Source organism: Thalia democratica, chromosome 1 (assembly GCF_965202585.1).
Source record: "Thalia democratica chromosome 1, ktThaDemo2.hap1.1, whole genome shotgun sequence".
Taxonomy (NCBI): domain Eukaryota; kingdom Metazoa; phylum Chordata; class Thaliacea; order Salpida; family Salpidae; genus Thalia; species Thalia democratica.
In genome coordinates, this window is record NC_139165.1 from 44,040,937 (window position 1) to 44,051,731 (window position 10,795).

At 27.3% G+C, this 10,795-nt stretch overlaps 1 protein-coding gene across 1 annotated transcript; it reads left to right on the top strand.

The window, feature by feature from the left end:
- The first annotated feature begins 991 nt into the window (after positions 1–991).
- On the top strand, positions 992–10,486 carry LOC145836283 (uncharacterized). Its single transcript, XM_082944104.1, has 11 exons — positions 992–1,081; positions 1,763–1,930; positions 3,426–3,584; positions 4,300–4,486; positions 4,543–4,682; positions 4,913–5,053; positions 5,144–5,350; positions 5,554–5,713; positions 6,042–6,236; positions 6,563–6,676; positions 10,314–10,486. Exons 1-11 carry the CDS (start codon positions 992–994, stop codon positions 10,484–10,486), a joined length of 1,734 nt encoding a protein of 577 aa, XP_082800230.1.
- The last annotated feature ends 309 nt before the right edge of the window (positions 10,487–10,795 follow it).

A 10,795-nucleotide genomic window follows, 5' to 3' on the forward strand; every position in this document is an offset into this window, starting at 1 on the left:
AAATAAAAATTAATAAAAGATACTTATTTTATTTTAGCGTAAAACCCAAAAAGTAATCTAGTTAAAAAATTTAAAACTGTAGGTTCTCGAAACTACTCCGGTAAAAAACTCTCAGGTCATAAAACTTCAGAAGTTTCCCAGATAAAATCAAACAAAAATCCAAGATTATCTTCAAATACAAACAGATCTAACTCGAAATTGCAAAACATAGCAAACAATAAAAATCATAGTAATACTTCATTGAAAAGCTCAACTAAGAAAGCTGCTAACATTATAAAAAGATTAAAGGTTTTTTTAGTATGTATTTGCATAAAATATTAAGTAATTTTTATTATACAGATTTTAAACAATGTTTATCTATATTTTATATTTTAGAAATAGAAATACGCTAAAATTTTAACAAAGTATGAGACAATAATTTGTTAGTTTTATTTATTGTCTTTACTAGACTAGTTAGAAAAAAAAAATTCAAGTAAAGTATTCTGGTACATATTTTTGATTTAGTAATATTTCTGAAGTACAACTATAATTTTTTTATGCAGAAGATAATTATAAGGAACAATTTACTTTTTTTTTCGTGTTTATTCTAATTTTTTAAAGTTTACTTGTAGAAATCAACAGTTTTTATGTTTACAAATAATCATAATCATCAGTATAATCTGTTTATTTAATCTTTAATACATATATTAGAAACTGTAACAAATTCAAAAGGTAGTTAAGAGAAATGGATTTTACTCTTTTTGTTTGTAAACACAAATTTGTACTTTATACTTTTTATTTCCACTAATATAATATGTTTTTTTATTTCAGTAGTATATTCATTATGTTTTATAGTTTATATAACGTTTAAAACTGAATTTATAAAACAAAACATAAGTTAGTTCACCTAAGCAATACTTGTAAAAACTTTGCCTTTACTGGTATATAATTCACTAAATAAGTAGCTACTCCATTAGAGCGTGTATATATATTTTATATATGTAAAGTATATATGTTGCTAAAACAGGTAGCTGTTTCGAGCCTTGACTTGAAAAATCCGCTCAATGAAACCGTCGGTGAATTGCTTGCCTCTATTCTTATGGTAAGTTACAAAACTTTGTTCTAAAATTTAAAAGCATAAAAGAGTAAAAAAACAACATTAACAACTAAAACTCATGTATATGTATATAGATATATAAATTGAAAAAAGCTTTCTATTGTTAATTTTACATTATAAAAAGCTGTTCTTGAAATAACATAAAAAATAAATTCATATTATATGTTTTTTGTTTAAAAAATAACAAGTCAAATAAAACAAAATAAAAAATACCTTTGTAAGAAGTACATATTTTTTTTGTTAAAGCTCATGAGGTATTAATGAGTTTTTATAAACTCAGGTCTTAGACAAAAAGATTAACTTTAAACACAACTTGACCCTTGAGTCAGTAGGCTAATAAATAATTAAAAATATTTTCATAAGCGACTTTTTGCATGAAATTGCTGCATTATATTTACAGTTTTCCTGTGTAAAATTATTTACTAAAAGTTTAAATTAATTACACAAGTGTTAAAACAAATGTTTTAATCACAAAGAAGTGTGAGTAAAAATTGATTGTAAGGTTTTTAAACATACAATTAGTTATAGTAGCTTTTAATCATAAGTATAAATACTTTAAACAGAACAAAAATAAAAGTTTCAAGTAATTAGAAATAAAAGCAATATATTTAATGTTGTTTTTACAAAGATCTTAATATCTATATTTTTCTACAAACTCTTTTTCAGATATTCTATGAAATTTCAAAATTGAAAAACGATGAGTATTTTTCGAAAGCAGGAGTGGTCATTTCGCAAGATCACTTTCTGAACTTTTGCTGTAACGTTTGGGACGACTGCCACAGCAGACAACCTATTGACCACGAGCACTTTTTAAACTCTACCACATATAAAATGGTTAGGATAAGTTTTTTTAAAAAGTGAAGTGTGTTTGATAATAATCTGTTCAACATTTTTTTCTTGTAATTTAGAATCATAGTATTCAGAAAACTAATACTCAATAAGTAAATTGAAAGCTGCTTATAAAACTTTTTTAAAAGCAACATCACATAGTTTTTTTTTTTGATATGTACGATTATTTGAAAATTAATTGATTTATTATTCCCAGTAAACTTTGTTTAAAAAAACTCACAAAATCAGTGAAATACTATCATACTACTTTCTATGTTTTAATTGGTGACTTGAAGTTATGTTTATAGTACAAAACTTTTCTAGTTTTCTTGTTATAATCAAAACACTGAATATCTTTAACAAAGGCTTGCATAAACACTAAAACAAGTAGTTTTATTCAGTTTTTAAAGACACGATTTTAAACTTGAAGTCTTAAATACTCATGTAAAGATTTTGTTCTGTGGTTTTTTAAACTTTAAGTGACTGATTGTATAGGGGTCGGCAGTTTGATATTTCAACGGGTAGATTTACTGAGATAATTTCTTCGCGGGCAACTTTAAAAGAAACAATCTTTTTGCGGGTCACTGTACTAAAAAATACTTTGAAAAATTATGTCTGTAAGAACAAAAGTGCAATGAATTGAACACAAAACATGCAGCAGTTTACTTACAAAAAAAAATATTTGTAAACTTTTATTAATAAAAAACTTGAGCTTGTTTTAGCTCATTTTTTATAGCTAAAAAGCACGCCACAACCCAAATATATTTTTTATGACAATCAAGTAATATTTAATCCATGGGTCGCAGTTATTTTTATGTTATTAGATAGTTTTTGAGTTGATTTTGAATAAAACTTTTTTAAGTAAACACATAACTTAGACAACTTTATTTTTTTCATTCTATTAACTTTTTTCTCAAGGTTTGAAACACCAGATTATAAAAATTTAATTTTAATTTGCTCGTTAGAAATTGTAAAAGCATGTATTGTACGACTTGATAACCGAAAGGTTTTTTAGTATACCAGGTCCTTAGACCAAAACTTTTAAGCGTTTTTTTTTATCGTTCAATAAACAGTACTATAAACCAACAATCAAATAAAGTCAATTATAATATCCACAAAATGTTGTATACTCATTTAAGAAAATGCACTTGTGTACAATGGTTGCCATGTCCAAAAATTTTTATACATTACAATGTAAAGGTTTTATATCGAGTAAGCAAAAAACATTTGAATTTTTAATTTTAATTTTGTTTTGATGAGCTTGTAAAACTGACAAATTTATTTACGAAAATATAGTACAAAAGTATAATAAGAACTGTTTAATGCAACTAAAGCAAAATTAATAAACTTTTTGATCACATAAAGCAGCTTTCTATTTTGAACTTACGCTAATATAAAATTTGTGGTTGACCCTTATTAACCTCGTTTTAAATATCATAAGATTAAAGTCATCAACGTTAAACTAAAAACATAGCAGTCAACATTTCTAAGCTTTTTTCAGGTAAAAACAATTGTATGGAATTACTCGAACAACTGCCAAGAGCTGTGCGAAAAATTTTACAGCAACAAGACCTACTTGTTGAAGCTGATGTCAGAGTTCAATATGCAGGAACTTGACGTGCCTGCGCTGAAAAACAAAAGAGAAAGATACTTAGTTAAGGTACGTTGGTTTTATTTACTTTTTTGATACTTATAAAATAGTTTTGGTAGACATTTAAAACTGCTTATTACATTCACTAAATTTTATATTTTTAGTATTAAAAGGTTGATATGTGCGAAATTATATTTACTAATCTATTTAAGTTAAAAAAGACAAAAAATTTAAATCAGGCCATGTAAATTTTGATACTGCTTTGTTATTAGGTTGTATAGCGAGAAAGTTGGAATAAAGTTTTCATATAATTTTTGGTATAGTTAATGTTTTTTAATGGAAATTGAATTTAGAACATGTTGTTTTATAGTTTCTACAATTTAACATGGTACCTTTTATACTGTGCGTTTTTTAAATTTTATTATAAAACTATAAAGTGAATAAATATTATAGTCATAATTTTGAAGTAATTTTGGAACCATATTTTGGTGACGAGCTTTGGAATTTTTTTTTTAACCATGCAGAATGTTCAAAAATACTGTATGTACTCAGTAAAAAAGGCAAAATTTATGACAAAGTTTTTAAGTCAACTATTTTGAAAGTCTTTAGAAACAAGATTAAGTTGGCTGTAACAGAAACGTTTTAATATTGAAGAATCTAAATTTTTGTATTTTATCTTTTAAAATTATTTTAGTGCTTAAATTTTGTGAGTTTCAGTTTTTAGGTTCTTAAATGTCAAATAAAAACTATAAAACCCTTTTCACCCCCAAACTTTTTCAACCAGGCCACTTTAGGCATACTCCACAACGCGTTGAGGAGGTACGAACCAAACAAGCAAATAGTGAGAATGAACGACGGGATCAACAGCCTGCACAAGTACTACTCTTCAACGTTCCTGATCATAAAGGCCAAGATAATGATACTGCTTTCCTACTGTGTGAACGAAGAAGAGAACCAAAGGCTGACCACAGGTTTGTTTTTATTTTAAGACACTTTGGAGTGTTTTGATACTTATTTTTCTTTGCAGGAGAAGGCGTAGTGTCTTTTATTTTAAAGCTTCTAAGGAGCTCTCTCGATTCGGAAAACCATGTTGCTAAAACGTACATGTTTTCTGCTTCAGAAACTGTTGCCGCTATCGACAAACTGTGTCTAAATGACACTAACAAAGTAAGATAAAAAAAATTTTTGATATAAGATAGTTTTATACAAAATTAAAAATGCTGAATTATTTTAACAACAACATAATAATGATAATTTTTTTAGGTAAGTGTAGTCGAACAAACAAGATTAGTATTGCTATTGATAATAAAAAAAAAGATACTTTTTAAAGTAGATAGTATTAAATCAGTTGCACATTTTGAGCCTTTACATTTATTTTCTATGAAAAACATTTTTAGGTAAGTGTAGTCGAGCAAGAAGGATTAGTGCTGCTAGTAAAAATGATAAATGAAAGTCTGACGGAAGAAGAACGCGAGGTTGCCTTGCATTGCATTTGGACTCTTTCATTTCATGAACAGAACAAAATAAAGATAAAAGAAGTTAGTTGATAAGAGTATTTTACTGACAGACACAGTTTTTGATACTCCTTAAAAAAGTTTTTTTTTTATATCAGGCATAACTTTTTTCAGGAAGTCAGCTTAATGGACTACGTGCAAAAATCATTAAGGGAGCCCGAAGAAAAATCGCCATCATTGATAAGGTCTTGTAATGGTATTTACTTCAACATATACGGCACGTCATTCAACCAGTTAGATGAAGTATCTGAGATTGGATTGAATAGAACTTCTCATATAATGATCAGCTACCAATGGGATGTACAGCCAACTATGAAAAAGGTTTTCAAGAGTTGCCAAATAAACACATTTGTTTTTTCAAGTTAAGATACTCCTACTTTGTGAATTTAAACTGTTTAATTTATAAAGTTTAATAATGTTGTTATAAAACTAAACTAAAAACTTGTAACTGCTGACAATTTTTTCGTAAGTAAAAACTTCCTATTGAGAATACAATCGAACTATTTCTATTTTTACAAACGCAGTTGGCAGTCATGCTTAAATCGAGCGGTTACAACGTGTGGATCGACGTGCAGAACATGGAAGGATCGATACTTGCGGCGATGGCGAACGCGGTGGAGCAGGCGAAAGTGGTGGTGGTCGCCATGTCGGAAAAATACAAGAACAGCAACAACTGTCGAACAGGTTTGAAAAATATACTGTCATTGAATAAAAAAAAGTTGTTTATTTTTTAAACCTAAGTACTCTAAAAATAATTAATTATGATAAACCCAGTATGAGTTACAAGGTTAAAACAACTTGTTATGTGCGTTAATCAGAAGCAAGTTAGCAAAACTACATAAAATCGTCATTTTTTAAATAACGAAAGTACCTGTGAAATAAAAAGGGAGCAACTGTTCATTTTTTCAAATACAGTAGAAGTAATACTATTTTATTACAATAGTTTTGTTCTTACTTTAAAAACATTATTAATATATAATGATAGTTAATTTCTTCAGTAACTAAAAAACAGAAGCAGAATACGCGTACAAACTAAAAAAGCCGATAGTTCCTTTGCTATTGGAGAAAAATTACACACCAGATGGCTGGCTTGGAGCCTTGCTCGGTCTCAGTCTGTACGTTGACATATCTGCCAGCTACAGCATTGACACTAAATACCATGAAATCACAAAGCAGATTGACTCGTACAAACCAATAACAGCTAAAGGTATAAAAAGCTTAAACTAATTTTCACAGAAAAATTGAAAATTCCCTACCACTATTAATCTATTTATTACTGTATGCGTTTTTTTTACTCAATAATTTATTTAAAGTTTAATAGTTTTGAATGATAGAATTTAAAACTTAAATAGAAATACTTATTTAAAAGCCTTACAAATTTGAAAGTAGATTATATTGAGGTTATTACGTGCCTAATATTTTTAAACTAGTTTTAAACTATTTTCTATTTGTTCTGTAAAACTAAAAATACCACTTTCCTTAAAACTTTAGTATAGTTCTTTTTTATAATATTTTAGTAACGATACTTTGTAGATACAAATGCAAATTTTGCATTGCCACCGCCGAGTTTTGAGGACAGTTTTAATGCAGCTTATAAAAAGTGGTCTCAAGAACAAGTCATAAATTGGGCTGAAAACACGAAAATAGGTTAAAAAACTTTTTTCAGAGTAAATAAGTATTGTTATATTGAAACTAAGTTTATAAGTTTAACAAATTTCTAGTAAGTTTACAAGGGTCTTTTTTTGCTTATTAATACATAAATGTTTTATGTACACAAAGTTTATCCCTGAGTGATATCTTTTGTTGGTATATAACTTTGTCTAGTTTTGAGTTATACAAAACTTGCTTCTTTTTTTTCTTGTATCTAATAGTGTTGTAAGTCTTGATTACAAAAAAACTTTTATATCTTTGAAGTGAGAGTGAAATAAAATTCCTCACAATAACTAGCGTTGTGCAAAATTTAAGTAAACGATATTAAATTTTTCTGCATAAAAATTTTTAAGAAAACTATAAATCGCTACTTAAGAAAATGTTTTAGAATGCTCCGCTTGGTGAGTCTATAAACATTTTTAACCAAAATTCAGTTGCTGAAATTCTATTCCGTGTAATATATAATGCTAGTCATTTTTAATAAGTATTTTAACATATTTTATAAAATACTTTATGTTGCTACTTAAGGTTAGTACCATCACACTTTCAAAAAGAAATCTTAAATGTTTGATAACATTTCAACTTGGAGCTTGACAAACCATTTATCCTATTAGAATAAATTAGCTTAGTTGTACAGGATTTGATTAGAACTGTGTTTAAAATAACATACTTTACATTATAAGCGTTCATCATTAAACTTGAAGTCAGACTAATTTATTAGTGTTAAAGTTATTACAAAAACTGTTTCACCTTTAAATTACTTAACTAGCAAACACAATTTAAGTTGAGTTTTGCAGAACCAGCCCGACCAGTGACAAGTTTCAAATAAGTAAAAACTCATGTTATAAAGTTTTAAAACAAAAACCTACCAAAGAAATGTTGAGTTCTAAATAATCTGAAAATTTTTCAAGTTCCGCTTTTTACTTATCGAAATCTGTTAGAGCTTTTATAATGCCAAAATTGCCAGTATACAAAATAGTGCAGTAAATCTTTTATAAACTGACAAAATTTATAAGACACATTTTGAAAAAAATACTAAAGTGTTGATAGTTGTCAGTTAATCATTAAACAAACGGCACAATAGTTTTTATCTAGTTTTTTTTTAAACAGTGTGGTGCGTTCACCATGGTACTCTGTACATCAACTTACATTTCATTGTTTAAAAGGAATAGAATAAAAATAAACTTTTAAACAGCTCTATTTTAAACAAAACCAGCTGCTGTTTTTCTGCAAGAATAATGGGTCAAAAGACAAAACATTTTTATTTAATCTATTTCTTTAATTTTGCAATAAGTATAAAAATTTAGATTAAAGTTGTCAAAGATCTAAAGTATAGACTTTTGTAATGAAACTAACAGTCGAATATTTTTTGTAAAATTTTTTAATACTTTTAAACGAAATTCTTTTTATGTTTTTTAAAACTTACTGTGAAAAAATTGTTTTTTTTAGTTTATATTGATTTTAAACAACAGTTTTATTAATCATAAATATTATTATCTTTAATAATCAGAAATGTTTCGAAATAGTGTTTGTAGAAAGTTATAAGTTTTAGGCGCAGTATAGCATCGAACATTTTCCTTACACACAATAGAGGTTTGGCAAAAAAAGTCCAAGTCAGCTACGCGTTAGTATAGGATGTATAAACATGTTTCGAATTTAAAAAATAAGTATTTAAAAGTGACACACTAAATAGTGTAATAATTTTGACACTAGTAGTTTTAGATGTTGTATAGTTTCTCCAAATTACTTATATTTATCAGATCTAACACAGTCAAGCGACAGCATAAATCAATTTCAAACACTTTATTTTTAGAACTTTATGTCAACACTAATTATGTGTTAATATATATTTATTTAAAAATTCATAGTATGCAAAAGTTTTAACTCTAATAAAAGTATCAAAAAGATTGTTCAGTTTCAAATCGATTCTTAACCAAATATCCTTGCGTAATCAAATAAAGATAAATAAACTTTTTTTAAATAAAACATTAAAAAAAGGAATATACCGGTACATTTATGCAAATCTATTCTATTTTAGTTCAATTTTTCAAGTTATATGTATACCTAATTTATCAACATTAAGGTATTTGAATCGTATAACAACGTTTTTAACCGTACTTCGTACAGTGGAAAAATTTTATGTATTATGAACAGGGTTGCCACTCTTTGAGTCAAAAAATCTTCCTTGAGTGACCAGAAACTTCCCTGAGTAACCTTAAACTTCCTTGAGTTTTTTTTTTTCAAATCCTTAAATTTTATCAAAACATCTTTAAAAAAAGGGGCTATGCCAAAGTTTGTTATGTATGAATACTTGGTTCGATTCATACAAATCTTTTTGGTAATTTCACTGTCAGTTAACATGGTAGTGAATAAGATGTTATTATTTTCACAAGAGTTTCCTGACCAGTTTTCTTTAGTACACTTCACAGCCTAACAAATTTCAGCAGCTATCGAAGAAGTTGTAGCTGATAAACTTGTTGAACTATTAGCCCCACCATAGTATGCAGTGATTGCATTATTTTTGCACTTAGAGTCTTTCAACTTAAGATGTGTTTTGATACACTGTGAGAATTCAATGCTCTGATAATCATGTTTGATAATGCAATTGCTTTATTATCACCACACTACTTATATTTGAATTTTTCTTTAGTAACATCCTCTAGTAACCAATCCTTCATGGTGCTGCCAACTTAAAAAAAAAAGATTTTAAACGGTTTTTTACTCATATTTTAGAAAGTTTTTATATTAAGTCTGCAAAAAAATAAAATATACTAAAACATTCACATTAAAAAATTAACTATCATTACAGCTACTTTTGTAATTAATTACAAATAAAATTTAACCTCTAATGTAAAAGTAAGACAACACTAATCTATACTCACTTTTGTTTTTTTACTGAAAACAAGTAATCGTAAACAAATAACTTTATTTAAAAAAAAAGGACTGATAGTACAACATAGTTTTATTAAGCTACATATGTAACTAAAAATAAAAAGTTTATTAGAAGTTTTTAATGCATAGTTAACAACAACTTTTATACCTCTAGATTGTTTGTTTTTGTTTAATTTTAGTCATGATAAAAATAAATTCAAAACTTAAAAAAAAAACTATAATGTTAATTCTAAGAGTATTAAAGAACTAGCCGCAAGGCTAAAAAATTTCTAAGTGAGCACTTAATGATAAATAAAATTATTTTTTTTGAAAAATATATTGAAACTGGATTAACTAAATCTCATTCTAGATCTTAAAAAAAAATTTCCTGAGATTTTTACAAAAATCTTATAACTTCCCTGAAGTTTTTATAAAGAATCAAAACTGCCCTGAGTTAAAAAAAAAATCAAAACTCCCTGAGTTTCCCTGAGTGTGTGGCAACTCTGTATGCAAGATTACATAGCACTTTACTTTTTTTTTTGATTGTTTGAAAAATAACTATAGGTCTCTACTTTTTATAAGGAAAAAAACATGCTTTTTATTTTTTTAGTAGATTGTTTGCTAAACTAATTTCAACTCAAAGAGCATGTCAGTGCTTAAAAAAACTAAAAATATCTTACACAAATAGAATAACTTACTTATGTAAAACTAAATATTAGTAAGCGTTGTACTCGAATTTTACATTCAAAAAATCCACATTTAGGCGGGCTTGCGAAAGCGCTGTACGGATTCGACGGGGAAACGTTGGAGACGCTGATTGAGTCCATGGAGAGGTCTCCGGAGTTCTTCTTCAAGTCGGTCAGGGAAGACCTGCAGCTCTCCTTCATCAACTGCTTGAAGTTTGTGAGGAAGCTGAGGCAACTCCAGTTCGAATGAACAATCATGAATGAACGAGTGTGTGGAAGATTGGGTGGTTTGTGAGCGGAAGACCGCTTAAATATACTTAGGATGGAGCAGTTTTTTAGTGACTTTACCTGCTCTTTTATTTTGTTGTTTGTGCTTTTTGTTAAAATAAACAGAAAGTTTTTTGAAAAAGTAAACTTGTAGTTTCATTAATTTAGTACTAACTATTAGAGTTTTAGTCTCTAAAAGTTAAACTTATTTTTGAAAATATACAAACTATTAGAAATATATATATAGTATAATGGGTTACTATTATTATGACATGCCAAAAAAAATATTTCA